General features: G+C 37.4%; 1 protein-coding gene across 1 annotated transcript in view; it reads left to right on the top strand.

Moving 5' to 3' along the window:
• Nucleotides 1-1105: 1105 nt before the first annotated feature.
• Nucleotides 1106-17348, top strand: part of HMGCLL1 (3-hydroxymethyl-3-methylglutaryl-CoA lyase like 1) — a 192306-nt gene continuing 176063 nt past the window's right edge. Inside the window, exon 1 of the mRNA XM_030315732.1 lies at nucleotides 1106-1300. Coding sequence (XP_030171592.1) covers nucleotides 1193-1300 — 108 coding nt within the window. The 5' untranslated portion in view covers nucleotides 1106-1192. The remainder of the gene's footprint in view (nucleotides 1301-17348) is intronic.

Raw genomic sequence — 17348 nt, 5'->3', positions numbered from 1 at the left:
GATACCTCTCCATTCTACGCCTTTTTTGGTCTTTAGTGTTTTATTTCTATTACCCATGGGAAGTCTTACCATTCTCACAGGTAATAATGATCGTGTCCTTATTCTGGGTGTTAAATTCCTTCTAAGTGTGTTTATGCTGTTTCACAACATAATCTTTGTATCCTTTCATCTGGTAGTGCAACATCAGCCAGCTTCTGATTTCTATTTGCTACAGCAACCAGTCCAGCTGACTGGTGTGGCTGGCCATGCACGCTTGGTTGCACAAGACTGTTCTTGATGAATGTCTAGTCACTCTCAAGCTGCTGAACCCACTCTGAAAAGTTTTAGAGTGGGTCCAGGTGATGTAAGTGTGCTTGTGTGAAAGGAGAGGAGGTACAGAAATGGTCTGTTCCAGGACCATCTTCCCAATCCCCTCCACAGCAAAGAGTACTCCTACTCAATGTCCCAAGGATTTGTATAGCATAGTCAGTTCGAACGAATTTAGCCTTTAGGGCTTTAATAATTTTGAGCCATGTATCTCTTACTCAATTCTATCTCGGTGCTTAACTTGTAGTACCAGTTTACTGACAGTGTGGTGACCTACCAAGTTATCTGTGATATTTCCCCCAATTTTGTACTTTGTATATTCTCTTCTTTATTACACGGTGTTTTTACCTTGCGGATGCCCTCAAAATATTTTAAAATCGAGCTTACTATCATCAAACAGAAACTCAAATGAGTTCAAGGCTGGAGAAACCCACATTAAGCATGAAAGTCTGCAGCTGGGACTGAGCAAACTCACCGGCACAAAAACGCATGCGCCCTTCCTTTTATTTACACCCTTTCTTTCTCTTAGGATCTGAACCAGGTGAGAAGCCGGTAAGTGGGGCGTGGGCAGATAGCCCCGCACGCTGAGCGCAGTAAGGAAAACGCGCCACACTTGAGGAGCTGTGGGTACAGTTCCTTTTCTTCTCCGGTTGCGAGTGCTGGGGGCGTCCGCCGCAGGTGCCTCCCGAGCTCCCTGCCCCGGGCGCAGCCGCCGCTGCCGTCCGCTCCCCACCCTCTCGGCGCCGCCGCAGTGCGCGGAGCAGGGCTGGTGCTCTCCGCCCGTGGCCCGGAGGGGCGCGCTCGGGGCCAGCGCCGCTCGCTCCGCATCCCTCTCCTCCAGGCTCCTGGAGCACTCCCATCGCCGTCTGCAGTCCCAGGCCCCGCCATGGGGAATGTGCCATCAGCGGTGAAGCACTGCCTCAGCTACCAGCAGCTTCTCCGGGAGCATCTCTGGATCGGGGATTCAGTGGCTGGGGCACTTGACCCTGCGCAGGTACTACCTCGCGGCCCAGGGTGTCCCCACCCTTTTGCACACTGCCAGCTGATCTCTGTCCCTGTTCTGTAGCCACCGCACCCTAGGGCCCTTCCAGCAGCGGTTCCGTTTTGTTAGGCCTCACCTCTTAAAAGATTCCCCATCATCTCTGTGCTGTGAACATGTAGACCCGCCTCTGTAGCTCAGATCCAGCAAGATCCCTACCTGTGGCCTTCTCCTGGTCCCCCAAAAGAAACTGTTTCTTTTCTGTTTTTCCCCTTGGAGGGGACCCATTATATAATCTTATCTGCAGGCATTCCTCCAGGGACAGTGCCTTTGTTTTCACTTCCTTTCCTGTACTGTGGAACAAAGAGGACACATTTGTCAAAATTGTGGCAGAAAAAGGAATGAAGCCAACATACAAGGCTAGGATAAAATGGTAGAATGAAATTATCTGTTGTACCAGTAATTATCCCTAATGTCGTACCAGTAATTATCCCCCAATTTATGCTTGAACACACTTGAATAAGCTTGAAAAAAAACATTGTAAATAACAGCAATTTCAAACCAAAATTTATTTCTATGTGATTCCTGAATACCTATTTTGAGACAACAGGCAACTTAATAGTATCCACATGTTTGCAGCCTAATGCACTCTCAAATGGCAGGTAAAAAAGAAATATATATTTGCTTTTCCTTTAAAAGAGGTCAAAATGTAAAATTTTGCAAGTAGTGACATTGATCATTGTTTATATGAATGTTAAACCGTGGACAAAGGAAGGAACAGTATTAAGGGTTTAGCTCTTTTTTGTCTTGCTGAATGCAAAATGTTTATTCCTGGTTCATCTTGTAAACAGAATAATTTGTGTTAATTATTTTAGTAGGTAAACATAATTTTACTATGTGGCTTTAAATCAACAATTCTAATACTGGGTATCCCTTTTCCTGTAGTTTTACATTTAGTGTATTCTCCATTTAGTGTATCCTTATGTGAAATTGTAATCTTGTTTCTACAAATCAGAATTCAGCATTTGTGGATTCCTTCAAAATCAATCAGAAGATACATTGCTTCTGATTACTTAAAAGATGGCCACGGTCATCTGGTTCAAAGCCTGTTGCTGAGAATTCACAAAAGAGAAAGTTATTCTTCTTGTATGTTTACATGTCTATTTAATTTTTCTGCATTCTAATTTGATTTTTATCTATTGTAACTGTTAACTTTCATATTCAGTCTGTTATATAATAAGGAATCCTTAATTTTTATTCCCTAACTCTGAGACTTTACATCACTTTTGTTGCTATGTTAACATTGTATTTCTCTCCCTTACGTTCTAATTTTGTGGGGGCAATGATGGAGGCTAGGCTGCTACCTGCGCATGTCTACTTTGCCCTGTTAATATGTGGAAGCAGGTAATTGAAAATGACTAGCAGTATGAGAAACAGCTATATGTTCTCTAAATATTGCCCTTTTATCCCCTGATTGCTTTGCCTGGGAAACTCCTATTCATTTTTCAAGCACAGCTTAAATGTCACTTCCTTTGACCAACTCTTTGCCCTGTCTACAGTTGAAGCCCCATTTCTGTGCTCTCATGGCACTTTATGTATAATTATGTTTTAGTCCCAATCTTGTTGAATTGTAATTTTTAAATCTTATTTGAACTCACAGCACCATTGACACCTGGTACCTGACACCTGACACTTCACTCATTGCAATTGATCTCCTCCCTTGGCATCTGTTTAACAACACCTGTAACTGCTTTAAGGCCTACCTCTGTGGTTCCTAAATCTGGAACCAGCCTGACTTAGTGGCCTCTACCAGTCTGGGAAATGATCAGTTCCTCATGACTTCTTACCACACTCACAGTTTCAGTTACTATTTGTATTGTGTGTGTGTGTGTATGTGTATGTATGTATGTATGTGTGTGTGTGTGTGTATATATATATATATATATATATATATATATATATAGTGTATTTATCCAGATTTATTTCCCCATCTCCCTCTTAGACTCCAGTCCTCACGTTCAACTGCTCATTTGACATCATCATTTTCAAATTGGAAAAGCAATTCAGACTCAGCATTTCCAAAACTAGATTTGTGTTCTCCCTCCCTAATCTCCAGAACTTCTCCAGTATTTCCTAAGAACCCCATCACAGTTCATTCCTTTCTATAAACCACAAACCAAGAGCTCTTTATTTTCATTTCCTACATCCAAAGTATCACTAAGTCCTGCAATTTTATGTCTTGACTTTCTCTCAAATCCATCTATATTTTTCCAACTTTACTGCTGCTACCAATTTTAAAATGGCATTATCTCTCGTGGACTATTAACGAGTGAGGTTTCTTCAATCCACTGTTTGTATGGCTAGTTGGGAGACGTTCTCTACTTCAAATAGAATCCTGCTGTTCCCCCATTTTACAGCCTTCTATGAATGTCCATTACTATTAGGAATGAATACCACAACTTTTAAAGTGTCTCTGAAGCTTCAAATGGTATTTTCTTTGCATCTCTTTGCAACACCATCTAGAGGTATTCTTTTGTTCTTGCCACAGTGACCTTCTTTGCATTCTTAATGTTTCTTCTGGAACCACGATCTTTGATCGTTCTCTCTTCTGCTGGGAAGATTCTTTTCAGCGAATTAACTTCTCTTCACCCTTCAGATCTTCACTCAAATATTGTGTTCCCATGAAATCTTGCCAAGACTCTTAAGATAGGCAACCCTTGCTATCCTATATTGCTTAGTGCACAATTCATCATATATAATATGAATTATATATTTATTTCTGTGATTATTTGATGTTTAGTTCCCTACCAGATTCAAAGCATTATAAAAGTAAGGGAAACATATACCATTCTCAGCAAGTAACAGAATGGTTAGTTTTTAATGGCCAGTAAATACTTCTTGAATGAACAAATGAATGGATGTTTTTCTTATGCTTATGCGGACCATGAAATACTTGTTAGCACTTGCCAGGTCAATGATGGATACATCACAGTTCAATGATAAATATTAGTTAAATGAATGCTAATGTTAGAAGAATGAATACTTGGTGTCAATACAGTTTGGTCTTAGTGATAGAAGACGGATATTACTGTTTGGGTCTTACCTCTTCATCTCATAGAGGCTACTCAGGTTTGATGGGGAGGAGACTTGAAAATGGATTCTGGGGTTTGTACAGAGACAGCAGAATGCTTTATCATTTGTTCACCATAAAATCTGGCAGACAGAATGATGAGCAGGGCCCCTGTGATTTGAAACAATTTGATAACAGTTGGGACACATAGAATGTTGTGTTTTGAAAGAATCCTGCGCTAGGCAATAGAAGATTGGAAACCTAGATCTTTTTCTGCTACCAAGTCATTCTGTGATTTTGTGTAGGCGATATCCTGGCTAGATCTTAAAATTTCCATTTACACATGAGTGGTAATAATGTATCCCTGATAAATTATTAGGATTAAAAATAAATATTGAGTGTGTGTATGTGTAAGTATACATACATCGGAAGTTTCACAATTTATTATCAAATACAAAATGGGTCATTGTAAATGAAAAGCTTACTGTACCACAGCTCCACTAATTAAATTCTTTGAGTTTCTAATATTTTGCTAATGGATTTGGTTTTACAGAAGACTTTCAATAGAGGAGGCTGTTAAAATAGATCATTCTATGGTTCAAGGTATCTCGTAAGGCCTGTTTGATTTCCTATGTGTGTCTCTTAAAATGGGTGTGAAGAAACTGGCTTAATTGGTATGTTTCAAGGTTTTGATTCAGTGTGATCAAATCAAATGTAACCTGGGAAAGCAATTCCTTTTTGGTTTCCAAGTGCTACATAAGCAGTATCTAAATTTCTTCTTATATTATTTTTTTTATTTTTTTTTGAAAGTTTATTTATTATGAGAGAGAGAGAGTCAGAGAGTCAGGCGTGGTGGGGCAGAGAGAGAGGGAGGGAGAGAGAATCCCAAGAAGCTCTGCAATGTCAGTGCAGAGCCCGATGCAGGGCTCGAACTCCCAAAGGGTGAGATCATGACCTGCGCTGAAGTCAGACCCTTAACACTGAGCCACCCAGGTGCCTCAGTTTCTTCATATGTTAATAACCCATGTGACAATAAAATTCTGAACAATCTAAATTCCAATTCAGATGATTTTAAATGTATTAGATGCATAAAAGCAAAATTGTAGATTATGTGACATTAACTTTATAGTTATTGTACATCATATCCTGATTCCTTTAAGTTACATTGGCTCTCTGCAAAAATTGTGATTCAAAGAAAGGATTTGGTGTTCAAATTTCTCTAGAATTTTAAACTGAATATATTTCTGCTTAAATTTAAGCAGAGGATAATGTGACTGCATGCTTTTTAGTTTGCATCTATGCAGTTGTTAGCACATTTACTAAATATCTTAGGACTAGGGAGGAATTTTCAGAAGAGAAAAAAAATTCCATTTCACTTTTTTTTCTTTTATTTGTCTCAAGTGTTTTTCCTTCTTTTTTTCCCTTCCACTTTGACTCCTTCCCCCTTTTTCTCCTCTTATAGCTTCTTTTGAAATGACCTATTATTATTAATTTCCCCCTGCAATAGCTTGTTAATTATATACTGTTTTTACTATACTCTTAGCTGCTATCTATAAGATACCAACACACATCCTGGGATTATTAAATTTTTTTTATGTTTATTTTTGAGAGAGAGGGAGAGACAGAGCGTGAGCAGGGGAGGGGCAGAGAGAGAGAGGGAGACACAGAGTCCGAAGCAGGCTCCAGGCTCTGAGCTTTCAGCACAGAGCCCAATGTGGGGCTTGAACCCACAAACGGTGAGATCATGACCTGAGCTGAGGTCATATGCTCAGCCGACTGAGCCACCCAGGTGCCCCAATACAGTATTATTAACTATAGTTGCAATGCTTACATTAGATTCACAGAACTTACTTATAGCTGGATATTTGTATAGAGTAACAACTTAAAGTTCAAAAAGAAAAAAAGCAATAAAAAGATGATTGGATGCTTCAGGAAAAAATCATACTTTATGGAAAAATAGACTATTCCAATGGTTTTCACTATAAATAAAAATTATGAAAGATTTTATTTTTGAGACAGAGACAGAGCATGAACGGGGGAGGGTCAGAGAGAGAGGGAGACACAGAATCCGAAGCAGGCTCCAGGCTCTGAGCTGTCAGCACAGAGCCCGATGCGGGGCTCGAACTCACGGACCATGAGATCATGACCTGAGCTGAAGTCGGACGCCTAACCGACTGAGCCACCCAGGCGCCCCTGAAAGATTTTAAAAGAAAATTATGCTCAACTTCAGTATCTGGCTTTAGAAAAACAATATACTACTTATTTATGTGTGACATAGTTCAGTGAAATTTTTCAATAAATCAATGAATGATTATATGGATAATCCCTTTATAATATTTTGTCTATTGATATGTTTATCTCAAATCTTTGATTTTATGGGCGTGAGGTTTGTAAACATATTTTTGTCATGAACCTTTTCTTTTTAATCCTTTGCATTGCATTATTTCTGTTTCATTCTTTTTGTCAATTCTTAAGCCTTTCTGGAAATCCACGTATTTTATTAGTTCATTTGAAAAGTATTTTGTAGGTTTGTTGATCCTCTTGTCTACATGTATATGTTTGTATCTTTGTGCATAGGTATGATGTGCCAAAAACTAATTTCTATTTCTTGAAAAAAAAAAAAGTCTACTTCTGTGTTTTTGAATTAACATTTTCATTTTCCTTATTTGAATGTTTAGCTCATGTAATGTTAGTCTTTTTCAAAACATGTGAAGTGTCTTGAGGCACTCTCATTTCTCTATCATTTTGCTTTAAATGTCTCTTATAAGCTGCTTACCTGATAGTCTTTACCTTTCAGTAAGTGACTTTCTGTGACTGTTGATGTGTTTTTCCTGTCTGCCACGTCTGCCAGCCTCACCACTTTATAGTTTTTATCTCTGAGGCTGTTTATACTTTTTAGTATTATTACTTGATATTTAAATCAGTATGATTGTTTGGAACAAAATATGTACTTCACAGAGTGAACTCGTTCATCTTTAGCAAAAGTCTGTTTCATTATTACACCATGGCTCCTTGCATAGCACGTTACCAGGTATATGGCCGTTCTCAAGACTGTTTTGGTTAACATAAGATCTCTGACAGGTAGGTGGAAGTAGAGTCCAAAGACTTGTATTACTGATGAAGCCAAAGACTTTACTCATGGGCACAACAAAATTAGAAAGTTGAAAATACACATATTTGTGATCAGAAGCTTATAAAGTGAACAGTCACAAGCAGTGATGAGCCCTTTGTATGGCCATGCGATTTAATGGCTCAGATGAAGTTAACTCAGTAAATTTCAGTGGAAGTCGAATAGTGGATGGCAGGTTCACCAGGACCTTGAACACGCTGCAGAACAATCTCAAAATGTGGGGATAAGGGAACAATAGAAAACTAAGTTCTCCTGGCTTTGGTAGATAAGGGATACAAGTCCTCAAACAGAGATGAAGGACAGTATAGCCCAATCACATGGATCTCAAAGGAGCAGGAGTTTTTATAGGAGTAAAAAAGTGCAACAATTTTCAGGAAGTAATAGAAACCAAAGATGCCATCCATACTTTTGGTCACTAGCAAGGTGTAGGAAACTAAGCAGTCTCTATGTGAGAGGGTTCTAGGTCTGATGCTTTCCACACTAGTGATCAAGGCTTCATTTGAGGCCATAAGATGATGGGAATGTTCAGTTCAGAGGTTATGAATATAGTGGAGTTTGTTATTACAGAGCTGTTTCCAGATGGAAAACTTATGAGGCTTGAGTCTTCACATAACGAGAAAGGCAGAGAACTATGTGGGGTTCTACAGAAGAAGTAGATGGTTGTTGGGAATAATTTTTTGGGGAATGACCCAAGAAACAGTATTGTAAAATAAAGTGGGTCATCACGTGTTTGATCCTCAACAGTCTTTTGATGGATGTGGTTCTCTTTGGGTATCTTGGCATCCGTCAGGACCTGGATTTATTGCATTTTGAGAGAGTCCTCATCTCTCGAGCATGGAGACTGCACATCTTGGAGTCCCCTTTAGTTTGAATTGACTTACATGTGGTTTTGAAAAAAAACAAAAACAAAAACCTTTTTGTCAAGGTTGTTCACATGTTGATTCCTGAAGGGAAATGCCTGGCTGGTGAATGAATGCTGAGATCAAGAACAGAAACCCTGATGGTTGTGGCTTGGTCTCTGTACCATTGGGAAGGATGCTTCTATGGATACTTCATTCCATACATCCCACATCCAAGATGCAGCTTTTATATATATTTCTCATATTTTTTTAATTAAGATACAATATTTTGTATGAGTTCTGTATTCAGAACGCTTTTTAATTTATATAGCTACTACTGTGGAGTATTCAATATGTACTAGGTACTAACTGCTTTGCATACAATAACTCCTTTAATCCTTCCAACAATCCATTTTATGAACTGAATAATTAGGATGCAGAAGGGTAAAATAAGTTGTTCGTGGTGCACAACTAGTGAATAGCAGAGCTGGGAATTGAATTCAGGCAGCTGTGGTTGCAGAGCCCCTGATTTTTCCTCCTATATCAGTGTTTCCTAAACTTTTCTGGTGATAGGAGTCACCTGAGGTGTTTTATCAAATGTCCCAGAAATTCTGATTCCGTAGCTCTGAGGTGGAGCCACACCATCACTGTTTTTACATTCTTTTGTTGTTATTGTTGATGTTGGTTTATTTTTGCAAATACTGTGCTGGGTGAGGCTGCCACTGCTGTATCGCTGCATCTGCTTTCAGAGGGTCTGCTGTCATATCATGTTTTCTCTGGTCTATCTTTCCAGAGCTCCTGGCTCCTGTCCATGAAAGACTCCTATGAGTTTCAACTTCCCTTCTGCCCTCTTTGAGGTTGAGACTAGAGTTCTGCCTGGAATAGAATTGCATTGGATACAAAAGGAAAAACAACTTGGTTTCCAATAAATTTCCTGTTCCCTTCAATCTCCAATACTTTGTGTCCTTGGATTTCTGTTGGCTCCTGTATTTCTTGCTTTCTCTTATTCCAGCTGGCTTTCACATCCTTCCCTCCCCCCACTCTGTGTTCTTGTTTTTTTCATTAGCTGTGAGCTCCTCCAAGTCTTCTGGCTTTCTTTATGCTTATTCACTCTGAGCTGTAACTTTCCCTGACCCTTTCTTCTTTCCTTGACTATCCCTTTCCAAGTTTAGCTTTTATTTTTGTTTCTTTTTTAGTTTTCCTAATCAACTAAGGGGCTAGACTGTGCAGCACTGTAACTTTATGGGTCACTTTCATGTAGCAGATCATATTAAAGGAGATAAAGCAAAGTCATATATTTGGGGAATATTGTTTTTAACAGTAATTCTGATTTGAAAGTGATCGTCCAGCCTGCTTAAAGCCCTAATAATAAAAGCAACATGCAGAATTCTGGTTTCCTCCCGCAGGTCTCTCTGTTGTTAGTCTAAGTGGGAGATGCAGATTGGCTTCTGCACAGGTGAGCAGACTTTATTCTCTGGAAGTATTTTGTTGGGTCAAGGCTACATTTAAAAGTTAAGGACATAGAAATGCCTTAAGCACGATGTGCACTCTTTATTTGTCTATGTGGCTGCCTTGGGCGTCCAGATTATCTTACTGTCCTGATGGATATAAATATGTATTTTAAATTCTTGATGGACAATTACATGGGGATGCTTTAATGAGATCACCTAGGACATTTCTGAACATTGGCATATTTTGAACAATATAGAACCTAATGGTAATTAGCAGTAAGAAGGAGTTGTCTTTAAATTACCAGAAATTTGCTATCTTCCCCTTTGGATGATATTTTCTGAGTAATCAGAATTCATTCCTGAGTGAACACTCAGGTGTTGTTGCATTTATCCCACATCTGCCCATGTTGATGGGGACATTTTTGTATTTTCTTCAGAAAATAATACTGGCTGGCATATCCTGTTTCCAAAACATTCATTCTAAAATCAGACTTTATATAAAGAGACTTTTGTGTGAAGATAACTTAGAACATTATTCAAGTTTATAGATGTTTATATTTTTAAACCTTTTTCATATAGTTTATAGGAAAGCCTAGTAATAATGTAATGGAAAGCCCACTAGTAGAAAGGCTCTCTGAAAAATATAAAGTATAAACAAAACTATTGTTTCTACACAGTGATGAAGGGACCAGAGCTGTGAGTTCTGAACATGATTTTGATGAGAGAAGCCGGTATTTCCTTCCCTGATTCAGAGAGAGGAAGGGCTGTGCTCTGGCTCTCTGATGCTGGCAAGGTGGTTAGGACCATGGTGGGCAGGAAGGGGAAGTAGAACCACTAGAGCTTCTGTCCCAAGGGCACTATTCAGGCCACATTTTCATTTTTCATTGCTATCTTCTTCTGAAAGCTCATTTCTTCATCCTGCTTTTTATTTGAATCACTCTTTTTCCTGCATTCCTTTCTTACAACTCAGTTAAAAACACAAGCCTGTAAATATGTTCTAATGCAGCACAGGGGGAGTCAGTGATGATGATAATAGTCTTTGTGTTGGAGGTAGATGGAAGGTCAAATGGGATTCGGATAGATGGAAGAACTTCCTGGTCAGAATAAGATGGTTGAAAATATACTGGCAGAATTAATATCATTAATTCATGGAGAGTTATTCATTAAGGTATGAATAGTGATGTGTGTGAATGTATACATATCAACCTGTATCTGTACCATCTATCTTATCTATTGTCTCTTATAGGAAAAAAATAATTGACAGGCCCCTAATCTTGAAAATCTATTTATTAATTTTTTTTTCATGTTTGATTTGAAAATGGATGCTCACCTTTGCAAGTGGTGACTCTTTTGAGTGTTTGGCTTGTGTCTCTTGCCTCTCTTTCTGCCAGACCCAATTTCTGTATAGTACTTAGTGGACTCATGTTTGTTTTCCTCATTGAAGTAGAGTTCCCTACCAAATATGTTTGAAATGATTAAAATATCTAGGCATTAAACATGTAATATTTTTTTAGTGCTAGAGTGAGATCTTCTCAAGAGATGAAGCTATGTTTTATTTACCTTTCTGTTATTCAGGAGATCTAAATACTCAGATCCTTTAAAAATGTCTATAGACCAAAATAGTTTCTATATGTTAAATACAGCAAATATCCATAATACAAACTTCAGCTGCTTTCAGCCAAATTAACTGACATTCTGATGGGCAAGAGTATGTGTTTAATTATATAAAAGATGTTATTTTTGTAGACTAGAATTAGTAGTTTTAGTTCTGTATTTTCCATATTGGACTATAATGTGTATTTTTAAATCCAGGTGCTAAATTTGGAAGTTTTGAAAAACCTGTGTTTTCTCTCCTATCACTGTGAAGGTCAGAGAAAGTAGAATCTAGCTTTTCATTTACTTTCCATATCTGTTTTTACTGAGTTAATTCACACGGTGTACAATATGAATCTTCTCAGGATTCCATTTTATGGGAAAAGGAGTAGAAACATTGAGGGGTATAATGATACCCTTAGGGTGAAGCAGCTTCTCTATTGCAGTGTCTAAGCCATGGTCTCTGGTTTTGGATTCAGTGTTTGGGCTGAATATCCCACTGATAGTAAGCGCATCAAATGTCACCTTAGGCTCGTTAACTTTCCAAGTCACGCTTCCTTGGATTTGTGAAGTACGGAAATGCAGATGGCAGGAAACTTCGACTACATAAAAACGCCTTTAATATAAGTTTCACTCTATGAAATCAGCATTTCATAAAGTCTTTTTGGTGAACTTTATTAACAAGCGAAGGGGTCTAGGAAGCTTGGCAAAAAAGGAGGCAGGAAACCCCAAAGAGAACATGTCTGTCAGACGTCTTTCCTTCTGGGGCTTCCTTCCAAATGTTTTTGGATCTTGAAGGAAGTGGAGTGGCTCTCTGCCACCACTTTCATACATCTGTAACCCACTGAGTGTACAGAGTCTGGCATTCACTTTTTAAATTCTTTCCTCAATCTGTATTTATTTCACTGTGAAATAGAAGCTGATCACATAGGTTAATGTTGAAGTCAAAATATGAATCTTATTTTACTTAGACACAATTTCTACTTTCTGAGAATTTTGATTTAAGGACTGAGAATTCTCAGATTTTTAAAACTGCCTATGGCACAGTTCAAACCTTACATTTTATAGAAAGCTGTGGACCTGGTCAAACATAAAAGCTTAGGGCAATTTGGAGTTCTGTTTGCCTAGGTTTTAGGGCTGTGTTTAAAAGAAATTTGCAAGACCTGTGGAGAAACAGCTGTAGTTATTCAGACTTTCACTCATGAATGTCTGCTATCACTTAGTCCCTGTTCCCTTATGACAAGATTTTAATATTTAATATAATTCTGCTAAATGTATGCTCTAGAAAATATTGAAAGAAAAACTTGAGCTAAAGGAAATGGAACATAAGCCTGTGTAAATATTCATCTCTAGAGAGCTAGATCTCTTAAGTATCTATTTGCTTTTTGAAGAATGTATACAGATAGTGACCTTTTGGGGAGAAAAGAATAGTGATAACTTGTTAAATAGAATGCCAATCATTTCCCTTAATCAAAAAGTATGATTTAGGGTCAATAGTATTTTAGCATACCTGCTCTAGATTTGCAACTAACTTATTGAATGGAACAAATGGAAGAACACATGAGCTATAAAGTGCTACATTAACTGTTAATAGAGTATTATTGACAAGAGTTTGGGAATTTACACAACAATAATAATAGCAACCATTCCTACCACATACAGAACTTATGCCAATGACTTTGCTAAAGGCTTTACTTAACTTCTGAACTCATATTTGCACGAAGAAGATCCTGTTTTGCTTACTTTTAATGTGAGGAAAGGGAGGCTCGTAGAGTTAATAAAAATCTCTGCGGGTCACATAACTCGTAGCAGTACTGGACTTGAACCTGTAACAGGTTCCAAAGCCAGAGTTTCTTATGCTACATCATGCCAGCGTATGAAGACTAGTATTAAGCATATTAAGACCAGGAGGAACTTGAGTTACAAGAAAATTATTTTGTACTCATTTACTGTAACTTCTTTTTGTTTAACAGACTAGGTAATGTTCTAGATTAATCAATCACTTTAAGGAAGGGAACTGCACTTGGTTACAAATGACTTAGGATGATATAGCTTACCCTGCCTTATTCATTTTGAGACCCAATTTTGAAAATCTGAGGTAGATGAATGTGAATGAATCACTGTTATTTTAGGGAGAAGTTATTCAGACTCTTTAAAATGATGCCACTGTTCTTTGTTAAACTTTGACAACCCTTTTTCACTCTGTACCTCACATCAGCCCTTCTTTTTCCTCTGTACTCGGGTAAATGGTGTTATAGGATATTTCTGAGAAATAGATCCTTTCTTAGTTTCTTAATAAGTGCCTTAAACTTGGGACAGGTACAGTTGACTTAAAGTCATACCAAAAAGGTCAGATTTATACAAAAGGCATTGTATACATACCAAATATTATGTATGCAGACCTCACACACCTATTGAAAATTTCTGAATAAGTTCTGTTGGAAAAAAGAAATCTATTTCCTTCAACCATTGGCGTCTTTATTCTTTGGTCTAAGTGGTCATCTAAACCACAGTGTGTAGAGTAAAACCACACTATAATACAATAAGTGAAATTAAAAAAAAAAAAACTCAATCCCCTAATATGTGCTAAAGTGCTATTGTGAGGTTAATAAAAACTTTATTAATAAGACCTGGGTTGTTGGAAGCATAGGAAACAAGAATTTTCTATTGGACACAAACAAATACAAATGTAAAGATAATGAAACAAATTGTATATAACTGATCACAGAATAAAAAAGATAATGGAGTGATAAAAAAATAATGACAACACAGTTCTAGCTCTACAATGTGTCCCTAAGAGAACTTCAGGATACTTCCATTTGAGAAATGAAGAGCTCAGGAACCAGTCATGTTGTGACTGGACATTTGAGTTGAATTTACACCATTAAAGATTGCACTTGTTTCAAGTGACTTTTCTGTCCTCAATTTCTGCTCAGCAATTCTAAAACCCATGCTGAAGTGCAGAATGTGGGGTGGCCTGTGTCTGTATTTCCTCATTTCTTCTTGCCACTGGGCGGACTTGGCTCCTTGGGAACATTGAGCTGTGATGCTGCGCCATCCACTTCTGAGGAAGCCATAAGCCCTATGAGTTTTGATATGCCACTTGTTCTTTTACTAAAAAAGAAAAGGAAGAGAAGACCAGGAGCTTCTTTTTCAACTGTTGGAAAAGGAAAATAAAAATTATTTTTGTCATACATTTTGTAGGAAGTCCTGGTTAGCTAGTTTTGATGAAGCCACAGGTAAACCTTGGTATCAGATGAATTAATTACTCAAGTTACATGTAATAACTTTCTTCTGTTTCTGATTCATAATGTAGTTGGAGACCTAATCTGTTAAACCAACATGGATAGTAGAAAGTGAATGCCAAGAACTTTTTTAGAGAGTCTGGAATAATTAAAATGCTCTGGGACATGCTAGAATATAGGTATGTCATTAATTCCCAGGAAGGAAACACTGTGTGCAAAATCAAATTTGTGCCTAATCTTTAATGAACTACACAATTCTCATATACTATAAAAACTACAAAAGCTGGAAATCAGAAAAACTGATCCTATTCTTAGATAGTTTTGATATTTGTATTTCAGTTGTGGCAGGGTATAATTAAATTTGGTCTATGGGGTGTGTGTTTTATTTTTCACATTTTGGCTTTAACATCCCCATCAACACATAAAATACTTTATTAGAACCCTAGTTTATAATTTGTTCATTGTAATTAGCTAAACATTTGAATGTTTTCCAAGTATCAATACACTTTAGTTGCTCTAATTTTCATGAAGACAAACATAGCTCATGAGCTTGTTCCTGTGAATAGGTTTATCAATCACGGGCTTGTATATCTACTCACTGAAAATCATCCCATCCATGTCCAAACGTGTTTGCGAGTGTATGAATGTACGTCCCCATGTATGTAGGTTTAAGGCTATGGATGTATGTAAGTTCGTATTTATTAATATTGGGTAAATTGTGGTATATTAAAACTTTGATTTTTTTTTTTTTAATTAGAACACTCTAACTAGGGAGGATGGAAATGATGAGCTGGGCAAAGAGAATTAAGGACCTGGAGCAATTAAGAATATTGTATTTGAGATTGATATAAGAAGAACTGGGAGAAGCCACTTAAAAAGTGGGCATCTGGGAGAAGGCGTCAAATAGGATAGAATCTCCTATAATATCTGCTTGTTTACCCTGCCTACCTTGTAGTTGATTTCTTGGCTTATTCTACTGATATGTTTGAGTATCTTTGGGATTTCAGGATATTATTTGAAACTTTGAAATGACTTCCATAAGTTATTGAATCTGTTGTATCACTTTGGACAGTAGGACATACTCTTGCTACGTCAAACCTGTGTAAATCAGGCCATTGATGTTCCAACTGTTTCCCTCCACAAGGACTAAAAAGATGCCCTAGAGGGCAGATGGCCTGGTGGTGGGGGGCAGCAAATCCTGAGGTCTTTCCTGAACAACTTTCTCCCATTCTCTCAAGCTGTTCAGCATAAAAATGACTGTGTGTGCGTGTGTGTGTTTCTTTTAGTGTGCTCTAATATACATAGATGCTATCATCATTGGTATTTTTAAATATCACTGAAAATTTTAAAGACAGGTAGAAAAATGTTTAAATATCTTGCACACTTTATAAAGAGAATTTATAGAATTGTTTGAGATTCTGGTGTTATGGTTTAAAATTTCATATATTACTCTGTCATATGCTGAAAAGACCGATTTGTAATGGTCCAGATGAGGGAAGATAAAGCATTTCCACTTAGACATTAAATAATGGTATTTGAAAGGAAGGGGTTAAGAAAGTGCTATTCAAACTATGGGCTTAGAATGGATATTAGTATAAAGATTGTGATTTTAATTTTTATCATTTTTACATTGGTAGAGGGATTTTATGGATTTTGTAGTTGATGGTGATGGGCTCTTAAGCATAATCATACAGATTTTCTCTTAAGTTGTCTTAAACTAGACCCATGGCTCTCAACTTGTGGTCCTTGGATCAATAGCATCACCATTATCTGTGAACTGGTTAGAAAGGCAAATTCATGGATCCAACCTGACCTAATGAATCATGATCTCTGGAGATGGTCCCAAGAAACTGTCTTTAATAAGCTCTACAGGGGATTCACGTGCACGTTAAAATTTGAGAAATACTGATCTAAAGGAATTGCCCATAACTAAAGGCCATTATGATCTATACAGGAAACAGCTGGAATGAGGAGGCTTGAAGTTTGTCTCAGTCTTCTAGGGACCTTATTTCTAAAAAAGAATCTACATTAACTAAGATTGTAAAACAAGAAAGATCAAAGTCTTAAAAATTGTTTTCTAAGAATACAGTTTAATTATATGCAAGTTTATTAATATGAGAGTTGTGATGAATAACTTTAACAAAAATTGAATGCTATCAGTTTAGAATAAGCAGTTTGCTGGGGTATTTGCTTCCTGAATAAATTGAATAAATAATGCTGCTAAAGTGAACTATTTACGTACAGAATAAAATTAAACTTTATTGAGCAACCTGATAAATTTTGTTAGAGATTATGTTTTTAAATAGAAGCTTAGTTTGCTTAGCTAGGGGGCATAAAGACTAATTAGTCATTGCATGTAACCTGTTTGTTAATTGTTCCTCTGAGGGGAAATTGAAAATCAGCCACCATGGTTTATTTTTTAATGGAAAGTGAAAAAAAGAGAACATTGATTTATTGCCTAAAATGGCTGATAAAGTTTGCATCCAACTTTAGCAGAACTGTGCAGTTTTTTTTTTCTTTGTTTTGATGTTTCAGACTGCAGATGTTAGCTGTTTTTGTGAGGAAATAATGGTGTTAGCTATGAGTTTTCTTGGAAAGAAAGAGCTTAAAAGCTTTAGAGTCCTGGAATCACAGTCTGCACAGCCAGATGAACATGGATGGAATGTTAGGTGAAGCCTTTGGGGAGTCATTCCACAGCAGCATCTGGAAGGAAACAATAAGTGACTGGAGGGTTT

Source organism: Lynx canadensis, chromosome B2 (assembly GCF_007474595.2).
Source record: "Lynx canadensis isolate LIC74 chromosome B2, mLynCan4.pri.v2, whole genome shotgun sequence".
Lineage (NCBI taxonomy): Eukaryota > Metazoa > Chordata > Mammalia > Carnivora > Felidae > Lynx > Lynx canadensis.
The sequence above is the reverse complement of the archived record's forward strand: the minus strand, read 5'-3'. Positions and strand labels throughout refer to the sequence as shown.